Genomic DNA, 21295 nt, shown 5'->3' with positions numbered 1-21295 from the left:
ACAAATGTATAATGGAATGATATGCATTACAATTTCTTTTAAAAATCAACCTAACAACGCATTTTGATAAGAGTTTGTATGCAACTTTTCATTGGCTCGCAGACTATGACAATAGGAAGTTGCGTCATTTTGTGAAATGGGAGGGAGTTTAGTCTGGTTTAGTTTACACTTGGGTGTTTGAAGAATCAGTATTTGTAGAATACTTGCACTAGTAATTATTTCCCTGGAATTCTCTTGTAAAGAGCCTGTACAACTAGAAGATATTTGTGACAGGAAACCCTTGGCTAAGCATTCTTTAATTAGAAAACTTGAGCGATCAATTTCCCCACAAGCTGCATGCTAGCTAATGTTAGACAGAGCTTACTTGCATGGCTAAGGTTCATTGTTAGCTGGTATGATTAGCACACAAAGCAATTGAAGTGACATGAGCTTGATATAGGCAACAACAGGAGATGACAAGCGACAGCTGCATGGTTTGCAATACTGTTAGGGTCTGAAGTTAATGGATATTTGAATGGGCATATGTTTGTTTATTTCCTAAAGTAGTCAAGTGTACCGCTAGCAGCTAGCTGAGATTGATTAGCTGTTTGACTTGGCCAAGCTAGGTCGCTAACGTAGGCTAAGTAGTCTGCAGTTTCGTAAGCCGAGTTTACATCAGGGTGCTGGAGAAACTAGCTCAGGACAATTTAACACGTCTACAGTACTTGAAGACTTGTTTGTTGTGTTCAATGTTTTGCTAAATATCGCTTGTAGACACACCACGTCTATACGACAACATGCCAGAGATCAAATTGAAACACGTTGTGTCCTGCAGCACAGAAGACAATGTAAGTTTCCATTGTCCGCCAATATTGAACTCTAACATCAACTAGCAAACGAATGATTGAATTGGCAAGTTGGTTCGTTGTTTATATATAACTAACTATCCATTTCTTTTTGCCCACAGACACACAAGGCAGACAATTTGCTGAGTTCAGATACATACAGAAAGTGGAAAGCAGCACGACCAGGCGAGAAGCAAACCTCTGTTATCTTGCAGGTAGGCAGTCAAGAGACGGGGTTTTTGTCGTATCCATACTCTTTATGTAGGTTTCATTTTATTACTAAGCCATCATGGGAAAGGAAAAAGTGTAAATGCCTATTATATTCCCGTGTAGTGAGATGATGTCCTGAAGCATACACTGAGACCCATACATTTATTTAAATGTTATGCTTAAAAAAATAAAATCCTGCTTGCTTCAATTAATGAATGGCCTTTGATGTAATGTAGGCCTATCCAAATCATCATTTAATACAGTAACTACTATAAATTGCCAATTGACACAAGATTCTTGAATTATTCACTTTGTAAAACAAGTGTCTTCTTTACAGTCTGTCACGTTACTACCAGATGATTATGACCATAGAATCAATCACTGCGGTTATGTAAACTCTAGTCTAACAGAACACAAGTGTAAGCTTTGACATATCTGGAAATCAGTTTGTGATGAACCACATGATCATAGACTGCATGCCCTCACTGTTCCGGTACACCTCATATCAGCTCCTCCTGTTTTCTTTTTTTACAGTTTGAGAAGGAGGAGCAGATCCACAGCATCGACATTGGCAATGAGGGATCCGCTTTCATTGAGGTGCTTGTGGGTCACTCCACCTCGGTCAAGGATCAGGATTATGAGGTTGATAGATAATACCTCTCTGTTATATTCTCTATCTTTGAAAAATACTGTTTCTGCCACCATTTTTGCATATTAATATAAAATGCCTGTCAAAATACCAGCCAACTGTGGTAAAACTACCTTGGCCTAGTTGATTCGATCTGGTTATTAAAAAAAAAAAAAAATCCAAGTTCATCTTTCTGTGTAATGTGTACATTTCAATGGATGGATGTACTATTTGCAAAGGTTTTGGGGCAATTATGTGGTTGTGGCCTCACAGTGTAGTAATTTAGTAGGTGTGCAGTAGGATTTAAGATGGTAACCCTTGTCTTCTCCCTTATTGCCGTCGTTTCTTTTGAGGTTCTGTTGGTCACGTCCTCCTTCATGTCCCCGACGGAGAGCCGTGCCGGCTCCAACACCAACAGAGTTCGCTTCTTTGCTCCCAACCAGCTGGTGAAGGCCACAGCACAAGAGAAGTGGGACCGTGTGAAGATCGTCTGCTCTCAGCCCTACAGTAAAGTAGGTGTTGTGTCCTGTCTTAATGTTGTATGAGCCCGTTCACATGACGCAGACCACCTGTGCAACCCCGTATTTGGAGAGAGGGACATATGCACTTTTTGTCTATTGAACATCCTCCCATTATTTTAGCAGTTTGTTTCTGATCCTCCTTATGACATTATCAAATGTAAATGCAGGGTGCTTGTTCAGGTCTGTAAAAATATGGAATTATGAACTACTGTTTTCCACATAACATAGATATGCGCACCAAATCTTAAATGAAATATTATTTGGGAACTTCAAAAACGGGGTAGATCCTATTAGATCCTATGCGCTTCTGCTTCTGTGCACTGTTGCATCAGAAATTAAGTCTTATAAAACTTCTGTGTTGCTCCGGTATCCTTCATCATTATTTGGGAACTGTTGTTCATCTATCCTTTTTTTTTAACAGACTATCGCTTATGGATTGGCCTTTGTGAAGTTCCATTCACCACCTGACAACAGTGATCCGCCTGCCTCTTCTCCTGTAAGCACCTTTGGTTTTATACAACATCTGTTTACATACTGTATATTTTGTTAATGTTCCATGCTGTTTTGTTATGTCTAGAAGTAGAAAGTATTTCGAAATAGGACTGGGCCGTTAACCACAACGCCGCAGTCATGTGACGCCTACTGCGGTCACAGTCATAAAAAAAAACAATTCCCATGAAACATTGATCCGTACATAGTGGATAATGCGGGATGTGTTATGTGAGGGATCATCTTATGACATGGATTCAAGGTTTCTAAGCAGAACTTATCATGAAAAGATAGAGCAAACCTGACCTTTTGCATTTTGAGGAGGGCAGTGTTCCATGACGCATAATAACATTCCATTTGTGTTTGCTATTAGTCCTACAGTAATTTCCCGTATATAAGCCGCAGGACAGTGTTTTATGCAAGTTAAAAGAAACAAAACCATATTAACACCATATTAACTGCCCCTGAGCTGAAGAAATTTTTGCAAAATCAATGTATAAGCTGCGGCTAATAGTCGGGATATTACGGTATATGGGAGAGGTCTGTGTGATGTCCTGTCTAATGTTAAAGCGGTATGCTGCGATATTGCAGGAATTTGTTGCTTTTCAACTGTAGTAAGGAAAAATCCATGCATTCCCAGCCCTATTTGGAAATAATGAAACCTTCCACTTGACATTACAGCACTTAAAGGGACACTTCACCGATTAGCATTCAGCTTTGTATTTTTAGAAAACCAGTCATGTTTTTGAATGGTCGTGCATCATTCCCTTAGTTTGCCTTGAGATGGGAGAAATACGGATTTCATTGTTGGACTTCCTGCTTTCAATGATGTAAAAATCATCATTTTACATCATTGAAAGCAGGAAGTCCTATTCATGGGTTTCGTATTTCTCCCATCTCAAGGCAAACTGAGGGAATTATGCAAGACCATTCGAAAACATGACATGACATGGTTTTCTAAAAATACGAAGCTTAATGCTAATCGGTGAAGTGTCCCTTTATTTTCCATTGGATTCCAATTGGGAAGGTTCGACTAGCTAATAAGCATTGATCTCAGTCTTCATTTAAGGCCACAGGGTCATTCAGTGTCAAATCAGATAATGTTGCTTTAGCACCATCTAAGATTTATTGCAAACTCTTATTAATTTCATAAATAGGTTTCAAAATTTCATGAATATGTTTCAAAACCAAGGCTTATACAATATGTCTGTTAAAATCTTTAAATATCTTTAATTTTGTGGATCAAATATTTGCCCTCTTCCCAAAGAAGGAGAATGTTCTGGAAAGAACCTCTCTACTCTGCCTATAACACTATATTTACCTCCATATACTGTGCATCAGCAGAAACTCACCAAGCTGGGGCAGTTTCGAGTGAAGGAAGAGTCTCCCTCTAAAGGTCAGAGTCTCCAACCCGGCAGTCTGTTTTTCAACCGCGACACCTCTAAAGCCAGCAGTACCACTCCCAAAGGTAAGACATGCATGCAAACTTCGATTTTCTTTTCTTTTTTTTTCACTTTTATTGATTTATTTATTTTTTTGGACTACGTACAATTCTAAACATGAAAGTTGCCATTTGATGCATTGTACCAGAGTTACCCTTAGGCTAATTTACATGAGCAGATGGACAGCCAGGCTTTTTGTCGAAGAAAGCATTGTCCTGTTGTGATTCTTCTGCTCAGTAACAAAGCTATGACTTATTGATTTCATGGGGGTAACTCATAGATGGAGGGCGGTCGTTTAAAAAGATAGCTGGTTTGACATTTCAGATAACCTTATAGTTTTTTTTCCATTCTTTCTGTTGTCCGATCAATCATTTCCAATTAGTTCTTACAACTAAAATTGGGTTTGGGTTATCTGAGGCTCAGCCTCAACACATTCACTCTTAAATATCAAAATGCTCCGTAATGTTTGGTCTTTATCATTAAAACATGGACTAAAATACTTTACATTTTGCGGTTAATGTTACCCAAACTTGGTTTAAGTCATTTAACTGTAGACATTTGTTTTTATGAGACTGGTCCATGAGTAAGTGAACATATGAATTGTTTGCATACCATCTTGTTAAGCTCTTGGCTGAGATGGGTAGATTTAGAAGCTCATAGTTCTTAATGCTTCATTGTTACTATTTATGAGAAGATAGGGGTGTGCAATTAATCGGATTTTAAATTCACAAAAACAATGTACATGTAGTTAAGAAAAAAGAAATATTTTGTCACATTCTGTTAAAGCAATGTAGACTCCGGTGCCTACGGTGTGTCGGTCATTTGCCACGCACATGGCAAACCCTGGATGAACAATGGACTTTATGGGGCGGTGCAGACTAAATAGAATTATTTTTAGTAACTCTGACACATGCTATTGTTTTATCTTTTAGTATGCTAATACGTTTGGGGTTGTTCATTGTCTTGCCATGATGGCAACGCATCAAAAATTAGCTGAATGAAAATACCATTTTCATATCCAGGTTGTGTTTTGGGTCATAAGCTCTCTAATAACACGTTGGAAATATTGAGATGAAAGGCCTTGATTTGTGGAACAAGCTTAACATGAATCTAGTGTTCACAGCCAAGTCAAAGTCATTCCAGCTATGACCATATCTCAATATTGTTCTCTGGGCAGTTCTCATACACTGCTTTTTGTTGTAAATACATGCATGTTTTCAGTTTTAGACTAAAATTGAAGGTGGAGCTTACTATATGTATACTGTCACCCCTCTTCTTTGCATCTATGACTGTGTTTGTGATTTTCTCTGTTTTCTGTTTGTGTGTGTGTGTGTGTGTAGTCTCCCCTCAGAATGACAAGTTGAGTTACGCTGCAGCGACTCTGAAGTCGGAGTCTGCTGCTCCTACGTCCTCAAGCTCTGCGTCGTCCCAGGTACGTCTACAAATCTCTCTCTCTCTAGATTGTTTTTAAAACTTAATTAGAATGTTATTATTCGTACTTTACAGATTTCAAATCGTTGCCTTCCTTACCGAGTAGGCTCAGGATCCCGTTTCAGGGTCCCACTTCTCTCGTGGGAGATGAACCCTCTTGCATGTATTAGTGTCACAATGAGGGGAAAATCCAACCTGGAAGCAAAGCATTTCTTCGCCTCACTTTCCCTTTGTTGTGTACCCCTTTAGTGTATTGAATTATGTATTCTCTCGCCTTTTCACGTGTTGAAGAATGACTTGCCCCTTATGGAATGCCTCTCGTCCAATCAGATGTGAAATAGTTGTATAATTTTCGCATAATTTAATATTCTGAGGTCACCGATAATGGCTTTCAATGAGCGTACTTTCCATGAGAAGAGGTGAACTGCATGCACCCTTTCTGTTTCCATGGTGATTTGTCACACTTCACACATAGTGATGGAGATGTTCCTGTTCCTGTACATCACGCTGAATAGTGTCCAGCGAGTCTGTGTTGTGATGTTCACCAGGCACGGCATTGTGCTCCCTCAGAAAACGGGCCTGTTGCGTCTGCACTGGCTCATCAGGCCACTGACGGAGGTGATTGCACCTCTCCTTCCCCAATCACTCTGGGCCAGAGGCCTTAGAGAGGGTTGGCCATAGATGCTGTGCTTGGACTGGTTCAAATTGAATCCTCCATTGCGCTCCATACTTTTCTTGATGACTGCCTTTGACAACTCAGCCATTGTTATCAAAGAATGGGGGGGGGGGATGAATGAAGGAATCCACAGAAGTGATGGCTCCATGTCTTTAGCACAGGCGATCGCTATTGTCTAAATCTCGGCAACTGCAAGATCGCTGATCCTTTGTTGTTCTGCGACTCAATGATGAGCTCTTTCTCCAATGCCCAAATGAAGAGAAGACTTACGATAAAGGAAAGGAGAAAAAAGCCCTGTAAAACTAGATTGTGTCTTATGCCTTGGTGTAGACATTTAATCTTGCGTAGTCCATTCTGCTCTGGGTAATTGCGGAGGATGCGTCACCATGATGACTAAGAACGATGTCTTTGTTAGCTGCACAAATCATGAACACGATCCTCATCTTGTCATCAGTGACCTAATAAGTCCAATCACTGACTACTCAGTGACTAAATGAACTAAATGAACCATTGCAGGTATTCCAGCACCAGTTAAGTTCAGTATCAGTCATGTTTTGTTGCGCTTGTGTAACACACTCTCTATCTCTCTCTCTCTCTCTCATGTTCTCTCTATCTCTGTCTCTCTCTCTCTCTCTCACCCCTTGTCTTGTCCTTTCTGTCTGTCTCTCTCTTTTTTTCTGTCTCCCTGTTTCTCTCTGTCTTGCGCTCTCCTGTTTCTGTGTCCTAGGTTCCGCTGAAGAGGAAGTTTGAGTTCAGCAAAGAGAGACAGGAGGCCCCTCCGCCTAAGAAGCCCAGTCCAGCAGGCTCCCCAGAGGCCAAGAGCAGCACCCCTAAACCCAAAGCCAGACCCAGCACAGCAACGCCCAGCCCCAAGGGTGAGGCACATGGTGGCCTGTTATGAGCACACACACATACACACACACACACACACACTCACTCATCCACACACTCAGCCCCTCCATCTTACACTCATGTGTACTCGTTTATTCTTAATTTGATTATATTATTTATGCACTGCTCACTGACATCTTGACCTGTGAGTGTGTAGCCCTGAACTGAACTGAACGTGCTATTGAAGTGTGCCACACTGCAATACCTTGTTTGTTGTCTGTTGTCTGTATTGTCAAATGGAACAAACGTGAAACCTTCCGCTTACTTATTCCTCAGCCTCGTCAGCCCAGAAGGCCTCAGACAAGAGGGAGAGCTCAGGCAAAGCCGAACACAAGCCCAAACCTGAACCCAAAGCCCAGGCCAAGCCTAAGCCCGCGCCCAAAGTCCAGCCCTCTACCCCTGTGCCCTTCAACCGCCTCCTGGAGGGCGTCGTGTTCGTCCTCAGCGGCTTCCAGAACCCGTTCCGTGGCGACCTGAGGGACAAGGCTCTGGCCATGGGCGCCAAGTACCGTCCTGACTGGACTCCGGACGCCACACATCTCATGTGAGTGTGTCGCCACTCGCAACGTTGCACTCCACTAGACATCATACCTGCTCACGTCATCATAACCACGTTCTGCATGTTATGTGTAACCTGAAGTCTGTCAGTACCGTACACACACTGAACATGGTGTTTTTGTTTGTTTGGTTTTTTGTTGATTTGGGGCTTGACTATATGAAGAGTTCTGATGCAAAAACCCTCGAAATCAGTCTGACCACTGACCACCACATTTTGTTTTATTTTTAATTTTTTTATTTCAGGCATGTATAGATTTTTGTCTACAAATATATATTTCAGACCAGGAGAGTGGTATTTAGCGGGTTTTGAAGCCATATTATTTGATTAACATAATTATACTATGTGTGGAGAGCATTCACTCCCCCTCGTTATCTCATTCATGACTGCGGTGGCATTTACAGGCATTTGCATCTGAACTCTTCCTATCTAAATGAAAGGGTATGGAGTTTCTCCTTTCTATCGATTGTCAGATGTGGTGTCATTATCTCGGTTGAACTGTCACTTTGTGCCATCCCCATCCTCACCAAGGATATTTAAAACACACATGTACAGTACCCTCCAGAATTATTGGCACCCTTGGTAAAAGTTGACTAAAAATAGGTCTAAAAAATAATCTTTAGGTGATTTATTGTACTCTCACAATGAAAACAATGAGGAAAAATACACCCTGCAAGGGAAGCAAATTTATTCTGAGAAAAAGGAAAATCTCATAAAGAAATAAATGTTTTTAATAAAAACACGTCACTCACAATTATTGGCACCCCTACTTGTAATACCTTCTTAAACCTCCCTTTGTCAATAAAACAGTATGTAATATTCTTCTCTGACACCCCATAAAGATTGAGAATACAAAGTAAGGGATTTAAGACCATTCATCTTTACAAAACCTCCCCAGATCGTCCAGATTGCTAGGTCCACACTTGTGCATTCTTCTCGTTGACTCATCCCACTGTTTTTCTATGGAGTTTAGATCAGGGGACTGCTGTGGCAATGTCTGAAGCTTGATTTTGTGTTCAGTAAACCATATTTGTTTTGATCTGTGCATTTGTTTTGGTTCATTGACCTGATGAATGATCCAATCATGACCAACTTTTAGGGCCTTGGCAGAGACTGTTTGATTTCCTTTGAAAATTTTCAGGTTTTTCTTGGTGTTCATGATGCCATGCACCTTAATTAGGTTCCCAAGGCCTTTGGGAATTAAAACAGCCCCACAATAGCACAGCCCCTCCACCATAATTCTGATTAGGCATGGGGTTCTTTTTAGTATAGTCATTCTTCTATGTACGCCAAAGACACCTTAAGTGTTTTTAGCAAAAGAGCATAATTTTATTTTCATCTGACAATAGACCACACTCCCAGACATGTCATGGTACCATTCAGTAACTCCTGCCATTTACATTGTTCATTAAATGACTCTACTGGCTTTAACCTGACATGCTAAATAAATAATCTATTAGCAGTGAGGTCACTTTTGAGGATTTTTGAGGGGGACTTGGTGACCCCAAGATGATAGCTTTGTCTGTAACTCTCAACAGTGGTTCTTATGGATTTTTTTGCCTATCATACCATCCTCCATACTGTGCGTGGGAGCAAAATAGCCATGGGTCTTTGTCCAAGCATGTTTGCCACATTTCCAGATGATTAGAACCTTTTAGTCATAATTTTAACTGGAAATATAGGCATTTTCAACAAAATACCTAGTTTCCATAGACATTCTCTTACTTACAAATGTCAACACAATTTCTTTTTATTTCAATTTAGTGTATTCTCTTGTCTCTCCAATGTTGAAAAATGACTAGAGGATTTAGCCTCTGAGTGACTTCATTTTCATACCATAGTGAAAAAGAACGTCATGAACTACTTCTGAAAGTTCACAGACACTCTGATTTACTTTAAAACGTTGCATTTACATAGGAAAATGCTCCTGTTAAATGTTGTACATAATATGTTTCAGGGGTGCCAATAATTGTGAGCAAGCTGTTTTTGTTAAAAATATTTATTTCTTTATGAGATTTTCCTTTTTCTCAGAATAAATTTGCTTGCCTTGCAGGGTATATTTTTCCTCATTGTTTTCATTGTGGGAGTACAATAAATCACCTAAAAATTATTTTTTATACCTATTTTTAGTCAACTTTTACCAAGGGTGCCAATAATTCTGGAGGGTACTGTATATCACAGTGTATTTTTCTCTACTAGCATGTGTAGACTTTCAAGCATAATTTTGAATGCATTTTGGGTGTTGTTTATTGAGTCAGATGCTGTTCATTACATGGTGAAAGCATCTGCACATCACAACAAGCATACCTAAACATTTGCAAAATTTTGTATACAGTTAGGAACAAAAGTATTATTTTGAGACACAGGCAGATTACTGCAAAAAACATTGAAAATGTAGATCTTTGTTGGTGCTGTATGAAAGAAGAGAGGAGGCACTCAAAATGTGTCTCATTGTCTCTTTGTCAAGACAAGAAAGTTAAGTTAACATTATTATTTAAGTCAACAAATCATACCCGTACCCGCCTGTAACTTGTAACTTAAAATGTGGTTTTCTCAGCTTTTCAACTAGAAAAAGATATAAGGATATCATTTCAAAGCTCATTGTGTTCTCTCTCCATTGATACCAAAATCTCAATTTTCAATTTTGGGTCACAATGACTCATTTTACCAGTTCGGGTCGCAATTGTAGACCGCACCTTTTTAGAAGTAATTGGGTTTAGAGGCAGGAACGATTCTTTGCCATCATATCACTCTGGCCTTGTGCTCACTTTTTTATGCTTTGAGGTCTCGACTGGTGGTGGTTTCTAGTGGTTGTGTTTTTTTTCATTGTGTTTCTTTGTTGCGTTGTGTTTGCTGTTGTGTTAACTGTTTTGTATTTTGTTGTTTAGCTTTTATTTGGATTGTGTGTTTTCTAATATTGTCATGATTAACTGACCTAGCAAACATGCATTAACACACCCTTAACAACTGTGTGTTTGATGTGTTTTTTAGATGTGCCTTTGCAAACACACCCAAATACAGTCAGGTGAAGTCAGCCGGTGGACTGATTGTCCGAAAGGAGTGGGTGCTGGACTGCCACAGCAGAAAACAGAACGTCTCTTACAAACGGTATGGATGAGAGTTACAGAGGTACTAACTGGAGCAGGAGACTACCTGCTCTTTTGTTGTAGGATGTAGTAAACCAATATTTTGTTTCGCTTGATTTAATTTCTTCATTTCAAAGTAGTATACAAATTACCAAGGTCCCCAACTGCTTAGTGGTTGAATTCATGTTAAATAGTCGCTGCTTATTTCACTTTTTTTATATTAGTAGCTGCAATTTATGTATGGAAGCTTTGTCAGCAGCTGCAACTCCAACACCTGAGGTTGTCTATGGCAACAGAAATACATAACAAACACAAGCATATTGGTACAGATACAGTACAGTTTCAAAGCAAATAGGATTTGCTTCTTTCTTTCCTTCAGATTTGATCTATTTGCTATCTTGCACTGAAAGGGGAGAGGAGGGAGGGGGTTGATTTGTGATTGGTCGTTGTGCTTGAGCATTCAGGGGTCTGCTCCCATGAACGTGTCAGTGACCCCTGATTGTGCAGTTGTCTCAAACGTACTGTAAAGAGGGGTCCTGTGAAGCCTTAAAGACATGGTGACCCTGAAAATCATACAACACTTGACCAGTCCTGTAATCACAATCATCTCAGTAATCTCTCTCTCTCTCTCTCTCTCTCTTGTTTTTTTTCTCTATCTCTTTCTTTCCTACCTTGGTCATGTCTCTTGCTCCTTTCATCACTATCTCTTTCTCTCATACTTATGTCATGTCTCTCTCGATCAACTCGCTCTGGACATCTGAGAGTTTTACGTTGTTTAATTCATGCATTAGCGCTGACAGGCAGCGGAAAAGGAACAAAGAATCCATGTTGTTTGTTTTTCCGTCAGCAGTGATGCACAACATTCCTTTCTGTGTGCCTGCACTGATTTATTTGGCAGCTGCATTTATCCAGTGTAAACTGCAAATGAGCTGGAGGGAGCATAGACTAGACTACTACACACTACGGAAAAGTCAGAGAACTGTCTTGACAAGTGTAATGAGAAATATCTTGATGATATAACAAACAGATATACCAACAGATACAACTTCTTACATTCAATGACTAAATTAAGGAATACTTAGTCGGCCTGTACTCTGGCATCAGAAGCGTATTGTCATCTTCTTTTAAAGAAATCAAGCAAATTATCATTAAATTGTGATGAGCAACCTGTTTTGATTCTGCTCTTGACAACTCTAACTGTAAGTCTCGACAATTACAGGTACTGTAGAATACCGTAGGACCAGCTTCAAATAAATCTGAAAAGGCTGTTGCTCTTCTTTGAAAGATTAACTCTATGTGTTAGCCAAATGCTAATCACAAAAGTAAGGGCCTTTAATGATAATCTGTAGAGATCTGATTGGCGCTAAGCAGTGTCAGACTGCAAAGGATCAGCCTTGGTCATGTCAGTAAATCATTTTTGTCCGGCAGCTCCCATAGGGCTTCACTAATGAATTAAATTACTTACTGCTGCCTGATATCATGCCCCCACCCCTCCCTACACACACACACACACACACACACACACACACACACACACACACACACACACACACACACACACACACACACACACACACACACACACACACACACACACACACACACACACACGATGACTCCATCTCCATATTCCAATCACATTCTCAGCAGCTGCCATTGACTATCAATTCAATAGACATTTCCAGCAGATGAAGCAGTGCTTTCATCCTCCATGTCGATAGACCTCAGAATAACAAGGTTAGAAAAACGGACTAAATGTGAGCTTGTTCCAGCTCAACCGACACACGGGTCAGAAAAGCTTTAAGCCTGAATGTCAATGCACCATTGAAGTGAGGCATCCGTTTAGAGATGATGACTACAGCCAGTCATCTCCCGTCTCAACATATTTGCATAAATCAGAAGTCCTTTCCTTGTATGTTATGCACTGTGTGTTTCCAATGACCCAAAATGTAGGCTAGTATTTACGTCCAGCGGTGCGTATGTAATGAATGTATGTCAGGGATTATGAACGGCAAGATCACACAAGGTTGTGCCATTGTTTTGCTCTTTCGCATGTTTGTTCTGGTCTTGGTAGCACAATGTCGCATTAGGCCAGAGACGAGCATTGACTTGTCTTCATTAGGCTGCTGCTCAATACGCCAAGCTTCTTCTGTCTGCAGCCTCCTTTGTCTTCTGTTTTTCTTTTGCTCTCGTTTGTGAAGCCCCCCCGACCACACACGCTGGCCATCTCCGCATCCCCAACCCCCACCCACCACTTTCATCAGGCGCATAGCCCATCCTCTTTCTTGCACACTTTCTTTCTTTCTTTCTCTCTCTCTCCATCTACAACATGCTTGCTTGTTCTCATCTACACATTTTCAGCTCTCCTTAACATTCTGTATGCCTTTTGCTTGTCCTCTCTTCACCCCCACCCACACCTCCACCCTCCCCCCCACAAACCCCCTTTGTTCCGCTACTTGGAGTGTGTCGCTCTGATGATGATGTATTCCGTATTTAAAAGCGGCATCTGCTATGGGTAATTAAGCCTTCCACTTCCTTTGAACATGATCAGCATTTATTCATTCATGCAAGTACAGGCACACACACACAGTCACGCACACACACTTAATCACATTTACACAGACAGGCACTTGTTGCTGCATCTCGACTGACGTATGGTTTTTCTGTAGTATGTCTCTCTTTTTATTTTTACGAGTGGTATGTTGCTCTCATCTGCTAATCAACCCACTATCTTTCCAAATGCATAGAGGAGGAGCGATAACATGCCAAATGGAGCCCTGAGTGCAGTGGAGAAAGGGGAACGTAATGGGAACGTAATGGGAACGGCAGAGGAGCTGCGCGTTGGATAGTGCAGCAGATGCTGTCGCAGTTGTACACGCAGGCTGGAGTGCCGTCAGGCAGAGAGCCGCGTGAGCTTTTTAGGCCCTGACGACGGCACAAGGAGCAGCTGTGCAGCTCCGTCTCGTTTGTCCAGACATGTCGTGCAAGAGCTGGTACACACATACGCAACCCCTTCAACCCCCTCTCTCCCTCTCTCGCTCTCTCGCGCTCTCCCTCTGTTTATCCTTCTTTTCCCCTCATCTCTTCTGTGCTTCTGTTCCTTCCCTATTCCCCAGGTATCTGATGGATGGTGCCGAATCGAGCTCGGAAGGGAGTGACATGGAGGAGGACGAAGAGAGCGAGGAAGAGCCCGTTAAAGTGGTGAGACAGACCGAGAATTACAGCAAGCTTTCTTAGCTTAGAGGAGGGTGAACGGAGGAAAAGCTTAACAAGGGGTGGCAGGCATGTGTGTGTGTGTGTGTGTGTGTGTCTGTGTGTGTATGTATCTGTGTGTGTGTCTGTGTGCGCGTGTGGGCTGGAGGGTTGGGTGGTGGAGGGTTTAATGTCAAAGGGATTGGAAATGTACAAGCCCAGCTGCCAGTACCTTTTGTCTTCTCATCATCTCTGTGCTCTTTGGCCCGCCAGCGGAAGACTCCGGAAAAGAGGAACGCCACGCCACAGAAGCAGGCAGTAAAGGTGGAGGTGAAGGAGGAGGAGGAGGACGACGAGTACGGGGGCTCCACTGATGCCGATGAGCCAGGTGAAGCAATACAGTCAGGAACCACACACACACACACACACACACACGTACTCATAAAGCAGCCATGGCTGCATGTGATGCCAGTTCCTTTTTTTATGGCCCACCTGGTTGTGTTGAATTTGCACCACAAGCTGTCAGTGAACCAACCCCAGGCAGACACACATATGCGCGCACACACACACACACACACACACACACACACACACACACACACACACACACACACACACACACACACACACACACACACACACACACACACACACACACACACACACACACACACACACACACACACACACACACACACACACGTAAGATCTGACCTTAATAGGCTGCGGTGTAGAGTATAGTTTAATGCTAGTGCTTTAGGCTCTCCGAGAGAATTTTCATTCATGGCAGTGGGGGTTAGAGGCCTGACAAGTGGAAGAGCAGATCCACGGCGAGAACACAGCTTAAGAACCCTCCAGGAGTAGGGGCGGGAGAGCGGGAACCGGAGATGGCAGCAAGATGGGGTGCTCAAGCTGCGCTCTGTAATCAGTCAGAGGAGAAGGGGTGGAAATCCACGCTGTGCAGATGGGGCGCACTCGAGAGCAGAACGCACACTGGGATGGAGGGATGGAGGGATGCAGACAGGAGGAAAAGAGCAGGGGAAAGAGGGAGTGCATCTGCGCACTGCGAGATGAGAAGAAGAGGCTGCTAACTGCTGCAGCCTTCGTCTCTCATTTACCCCCATTGTCATCCTCATCCTCATCCCCAGGGGTAGCTGTTCCAGGGCGGCCGATTCACCCCCCCTCTGTGCTAGTCCGTGCTGTTCACTTGTTATTCATGGTGCCCGGAGCTGATTAGACAGCAGGACTCCTTCAGGTGCCGTACCTCTACGTGACCCCTGAGTGCATGGATTGTAGGACGTTCTGCAATGCGTTGCTTGTTTTGGTTTTCTTAAGGTGTGTGTGTGTGTGATTTGTTGTTGTTGTTGTTTGAGAGAGAGAGAGAGAGAGAGAGAGAGAGAGAGAGAGAGAGAGAGTAATCTTGTTCATTAGTGTGTGCTCATGTGTGTGAATGGTTGTCCACTGCTCCAGTCATAAGCAGGGTTAATGGGAGAGAACGCAAGGAGGAGGTGAGCATATACTTAATGCGGCAGATATAAACACACACTTGTTATGTAGCGTGGCACACTAAGGGCGACTAAAGACGAGGGCTGGCGGGGAGGGATTGGAGTGGAGCGTGTCTGTAGCAGGAACACGTGAGGGTCAGGAAACCGCTCATTCAAATCAATCAGCGAGGAAGGACTTGGGCATGTTTTTCATTTGTATGTAAATGAAAAGGTCCAAGGTGCACAATTATAAGTGTGTGTGTGTGTGTGTGTGTGTGTGTGTGTGTGTGTGTGTGTGTGTGTGTGTGTGTGTGTGTGTGTGTGTGTGTGTGTGTGTGTGTGTGTGTGTGTGTGTGTGTGTGTGTGTGTGAAAAAGCGCCGTACAGCCCTCAGGAAATGATGAGTCAGACTACCAGTTCCGGTTTTCAGAACACCAACTCTTTCATTTTTATTTTTGCATTGTACAACAGAACTCTGAACAAAAACACATGGGGTCATGTAGTAATAAAAAATAATAATAAGCTAAATGTGTTTTATTTTTGGATCTTCCGAGAAGCATTTGCTAAGATCACAGCATTTCACACTTTTGCCATTCTCTCAACCACCTTAAAGCAACATTAAAGAGTTTTTCATACCTTAAAATAATGTTTCCAAAATCATTACAGCGGTTCATCGACTCAACAGGGGGAATGGCACTTCTGCATTCACTTTGCGGCCCTCTATCGGCTATAACCGCACTATGTAACTTTACTACTGTAGATCGGGTAGTGTACCTGTAGTTTTATAAAATGAGACAAAAGAAACTACAAATTTGACTTGCTGTACCTTGCTGTACCTTGTCTTTGGACATCGTTATTTGCTGGATAAGCAAATAGCGTGCGTGCGATAGAGGAAAAGTGCTTTAGTGTTGCTTTAAGTTAGACACTGGGAAAGGCTGGAGCAGTTAGCTGCATTTCGTTCACTTTTCTTCTGTTTACTACCAGTATAAACGGCCACGTGTGTTATATCAGTTTTGTTCTATGTAAAAATAGTCAGAAAAAGAAAATACCACTTGTTGAATTTCTCCCATTTTATTTTGTTATATCACATCATAGCTCTTGGAAGCATATAGTTGCAGGCTGCAACTAGTAACAATTATTTTGATGGTCGATAAATCTGTTCATTATATTATTTGTTAATTAGGTAGTTGTTTACTTCATAAAAATGTGAACAAATGTTGCTGAGTCTTAACCAATGCCCACAAATGTTTTCAAATACCTACAGTATATCTCTCACCAAAGATATTTAGTTTAAGGAGGTGAATTTTTACATCGTTTTTAAAGAATTACCCAAACTAATTTGTTGACTGAACTGATGACTGAATTACCAAAATAGTTGTTTGTTAATTTGATAGGCAACAACTAATCGATTCATTATTGTAGCCCTACTATAGTCTAAATTGTATATTCCACAATCAAGCAGAAATAAAGATTTGCATCTCTTTTTGTTAGTTGTGCGGCACTAGTTGTTTGGCTGTTATTGATATTCTGTTATGTTTGTTTGTTTGCTTGTTTAGATAATGATGCTGAGTCTGGCATGGACACAGAGGATGAACTAAAGAGGTAATTGCATGTCCATAACCATACTCATAATACAGTCAATTAACCATAGCCATTACCATACAATACAGTCAATTAGATATTCTGTGGTGGCCTTTAACATGAGTTTGTTATCAAAAGGGGTACGGAAGACTGAATATAACTAGGGGTCTACATAGAGAGGATCCTTTGAACTAGATTGTTTTCCGAAGTCTAAAGATGGCATATAGATTACTGCTGTATGGATGTAGATTGAGTAATGTATAATGTGTGTGAATGTGTGAGTAAATTTGAGGCCTCACTCTGCTTTGAGTGCTTGCTTGGAGGAGAAAACCACTATTAATATATGTGTATGTGTGTATATATACACATATACATATATATGTACCATTATATATTCCATTATCTATTCCATTATCCTCTTATCAGCTCATTTTGTGTCTGTTTCATTTGCTGGTGTTCAGGGCGGAAACGGAGAGCCATCAGAAGAAGAAAAGGAAGGATGAGAAGCGCCAGGGTGGAGGACAGGAGGACCCTTACGGAGGATCAACAGACGAGAACACAGACGCAGAGGAGGAGGTGGACAAGCCCATCCCTGAGCTCCCAGGTCTGCTCCTCAAACATAATCAATACCGTTGTGTGAGCCTGCGTGCGTGTGCAATGGTTGTGTGTGTGTGTGTGTGTGTGTGTGTGTGTGTGTGTGTGTGTGTGTGTATCTGTCTGTCTGTCTGTCTTTCTGTCTTTAATTTTTTCTGAAAATTGAAAGCACAGATGTTGCCTTTTGAATTTTAAATTTGAATGTTCACAATTTATCCCAAGCCTTGGTGTGTCCTTGGGTGTGCGGTCAGTAATCGCCTGTCTTTCTGTCTCCTGTTGTCCTTCAGATTACCTGAAGGGGAGGTACCTCTACCTTTACGGCAAGTTCCCCCAGAACGAGAGACGCCTGCTCCAGCGCTACATCATTGCCTTCAATGGGTGAGTCTGTGACTGAGGCCCCTGCTGCCACCTAGACTGAAGCTCTTCACCCACAGTACTGATGGCTCAGCAGCCGTGCACCTGTGGTTATCAACCAGTAGCTACAATACAGGGCATCCTATGAGAGATACAACATCTTATTAGCATAGCGAGCTAGACACACATCAAGATGTAGGGTCCAGAAACTCACCATAGCAGGGCTCAATAGGAGGGGTGGGATAAACGGTTGTCTTTCAAATAGGCAATTCACGCAATAGGATAACGCTAAACGAATCATCTTCTTGTTCTCTAGTAGCAGGATGCTTAACGGTCGCAACTTCTGATTGCATGTCAGTCATCATCATTATTATATTAAGCCCGCCCACCGACTCTATACACGATGTGATTGGTTTGGTGATCGCTGCCAAAGCCCAGCTCCAAAGTCAACGAAGAGTTGCTAGACTACCCCGCAAATGAGATTTGCTGCCACTAGGGGCGTCTAGATTTCTAGGCTAGCATCTTATGGAAAGGGGAGAAAAATTTAACAATGATCACTGATGTTCTCTGTTTTTTTTCTTTGTTCTCTCTTTTTCTCTCTCTCTCTCACGCTCTTCTAGAACGCTCGAGGACTACATGAGTGAGAAGGTGCAATTTGTCATCACCAGTGAGGGCTGGCACGACTCTTTTGAGGACGTAAGTTTGCACAAGGACACCAGTACACAACTGAAGCGTTAAGTTTCACAGGTTACTCTTGATCACCATAATTCAGTAACATTTCCATCAGACCCCAAAAAGGTCAGGGCAATCAGCGACGAGAGGGAATGATGCTATAGTTTCAAAATCGAAAGTGCCTGTGGTAAACTGTAATTTCAACGCCTGCAAACAATTGCAGTCTGAAGAATATTCATTATTACAGCAAAGTTAGACCTACATAATTGTTTCCTGACTACAAACTGACAATAAACAGTATTGTCGGCAAAGTTTACACATAGGAAGTAACGATAGGAATACCTGATCAATGTGATTGTTTTCCAAGGAGTGTAACCAGCAGTGCAACTAATCTTAACAGATCACACAACTTTTTGGGGAAATTGACGTATTTGCTGTCGACCTTTGATAGCTAACCTACAGCTAAAACGGAGCATCAAACAGGCTAATAGGACGTGTCCAACATTCTATGGAATTGAGTATGCAACTGCATTCCAAAGCTTTATTTACAATAAAAATGTGTTTGGTGTACTTCAAAAGATAAATGTTTAATCAACCAATGTATTTTGCCATCTACCACAGAGTTCGATTAGAGATACAGTGGGGAGAATCAAGTATTTGAACCCGTGCTAAAGTTGACTAAAAAGAGGAATAGTTCGTAGCTCTGATTGGTTAGATCTATCTAATTGCGTGCAGAGGCATTTTATCCCTCTATCAGATGAAACACCCCAGAGTCAAATCCAAATGGACCAACACCAGACTCTGGCTATGCCAGGCTAGTTCACCCAGGCCCCATGTAGTGCTATTTCAGAACAAAAGGCCTCATTAGTGCAGCTTATTGTTTGTGTAACCTTCTAGTCCCAGCGATTATTACTGCTGGTTTGTAATTCTCATCTCTTTGGTTTCTTTCTTTCTTTCTTTCTCTATCTCTCTATCTCTCTATCTCTCTGTCTCTCTCTCATTCTTTTTCTCTCTCTCTCTCTCAGGCACTGATGGAGAATGCCAACTTGAGTTTTGTGAAGCCTAAATGGATCTTTGCCATTAACGACCGACAGAAGATGCTCCCTCATCAGCCTTACGCAGTGGTGCCAGTCTAGATCGGTCTAATGACCGCGCTAAACGACTGACCAACCGACCGACAGACACAGACCCCCACAATCCCCCAATCCTGTGCACTGGAGCTTTGCGCCTCTTCTCTCCACCAGCCCACTGATCCAGGGTCAGTTAGCCCGGTCCAACCAAAGCAGACCTCACCTGCATGGAAATTAATCTCAGTTCCATTTTGCCCACCCAAAGGTGACTGTAACCATTAACATTTAACTCAACAGTTAACAGTCAGCCTGCCTACCTATGCCTTGCTCAGGGTCTATGCAAAGAACAAGAATCCACTATTTCCTCAGTACATCAGATTTGGTTTAAACATTACTAAGTGCCAGTGACGTCGAAGAGAGACGGACATGCAAGAAGAAGTTTTGCCGCTCCACAATGCGACCTGTTTTTGGACCGATGGAGGTCCACAACTAGTGAGAATCTCAGGTTTATGAGCTCCTCCTCTTCAATGCAGCCCTGGGGGAAAAAACAACCTCTGATTCTTGAAACATGGAGCAGGGAGAACTGTCAACTACTTTTAACGTTGCATCTTGTATGGAACAATTTTTTTTTTATGTCCAAAACAAATTGTGATGTTATAGATATCTAGTTACTGGTAAAATGCTAGATAGTGTTATTGTAGATCAGATTGGCTAGAGGGCCTTTGAAGAATGGTCAGATGAATTTGTGTCATGTGAGCAGTTGCATTTTTCTGTTCTGTTTACAGATTATTCTTTTGAATGTTTATGCGGTCACAATAAAGCACCTAAAATTGAGATGCAGACTGTCACGTATTGTAATTCAGTTGGAAGTCAAACAAAGCACTCACATGCCATCTCCATCACATGTCTATGTCTGTATTGCCACCATATTCTATAATTTTTAATTGAATTTAATAATTTAGGCTTATTTAATGACAATAAAGGATGGGTTCAGGCTAGTGCTAATCTTTTGTCACTTTTCTGTCTGTTTAGTGTGAGGATGTTGTTTCTGTCTGTAGCAGCTGTGTGCTTACTGTAGTTTGTGTATTTGAAATATTTTTGCCACTGGTTTTAATATTAAAAAATGGTATTTTAAATTGCTTTGTTAGAGGTGTTCTTTGTAAGAGGTGTGCGAGATATTGTGTGTTCCTGTCTTCTTTTTTCTTTTAATATTCTCATGTTTAAATGTTTCTTTTTCCCCACTTTACCCAGCATGTACATTCTCTTGCAGTGCGCTCCAGAGGGACTAATAGCGATATAAAGAATACTAGCAGAGAAAGCCTTGTAAAACTAGGCTCATTCAGGTCGCTGAGATTCTACAGTAGGTGGGCGTGTTCAGGCGTGGAGAAAGGTATTGAATGCAGAATGGATTTATTGGTGATTCATTACCCTGTGAAATTGTTTTTCATAAGCTTCTTTGGCAATGTAGCAACTCTTTGAAATCTCGTTGTGAAATGAAGCGTACCCCCCCACTCCCCTCCCTCCAAATCAATGGACTCAAAAAAATGCACGCTTATTTTGAGCAACAAAGATAGGCTAATACAATTTAAGTGATT

At 41.7% G+C, this 21295-nt stretch overlaps 1 protein-coding gene across 2 annotated transcripts; it reads left to right on the top strand.

The window, feature by feature from the left end:
* The first annotated feature begins 148 nt into the window (after positions 1–148).
* Positions 149–20830, top strand: xrcc1 (X-ray repair complementing defective repair in Chinese hamster cells 1). Of its 2 annotated transcripts, none has more exons than XM_062538579.1 (17): positions 149–827; positions 947–1039; positions 1569–1676; positions 2016–2174; positions 2605–2679; positions 4017–4140; positions 5455–5546; positions 6949–7096; positions 7389–7656; positions 10660–10776; positions 13871–13955; positions 14220–14334; positions 16986–17031; positions 17472–17614; positions 17892–17982; positions 18579–18654; positions 19656–20830. In XM_062538579.1, the coding sequence occupies exons 1-17, from the start codon at positions 777–779 to the stop codon at positions 19764–19766; spliced, it is 1902 nt and encodes a 633-aa protein (XP_062394563.1). In that variant the 5' UTR covers positions 149–776; the 3' UTR covers positions 19767–20830. The 2 variants fall into 2 exon arrangements, with proteins under 2 accessions (XP_062394563.1, XP_062394562.1); XM_062538578.1 differs by having other exon boundaries at positions 4014–4140.
* The last annotated feature ends 465 nt before the right edge of the window (positions 20831–21295 follow it).

Source organism: Sardina pilchardus, chromosome 6 (assembly GCF_963854185.1).
Source record: "Sardina pilchardus chromosome 6, fSarPil1.1, whole genome shotgun sequence".
NCBI lineage: Eukaryota > Metazoa > Chordata > Actinopteri > Clupeiformes > Clupeidae > Sardina > Sardina pilchardus.
This window is presented reverse-complemented; position numbering and strand designations above follow the sequence as displayed.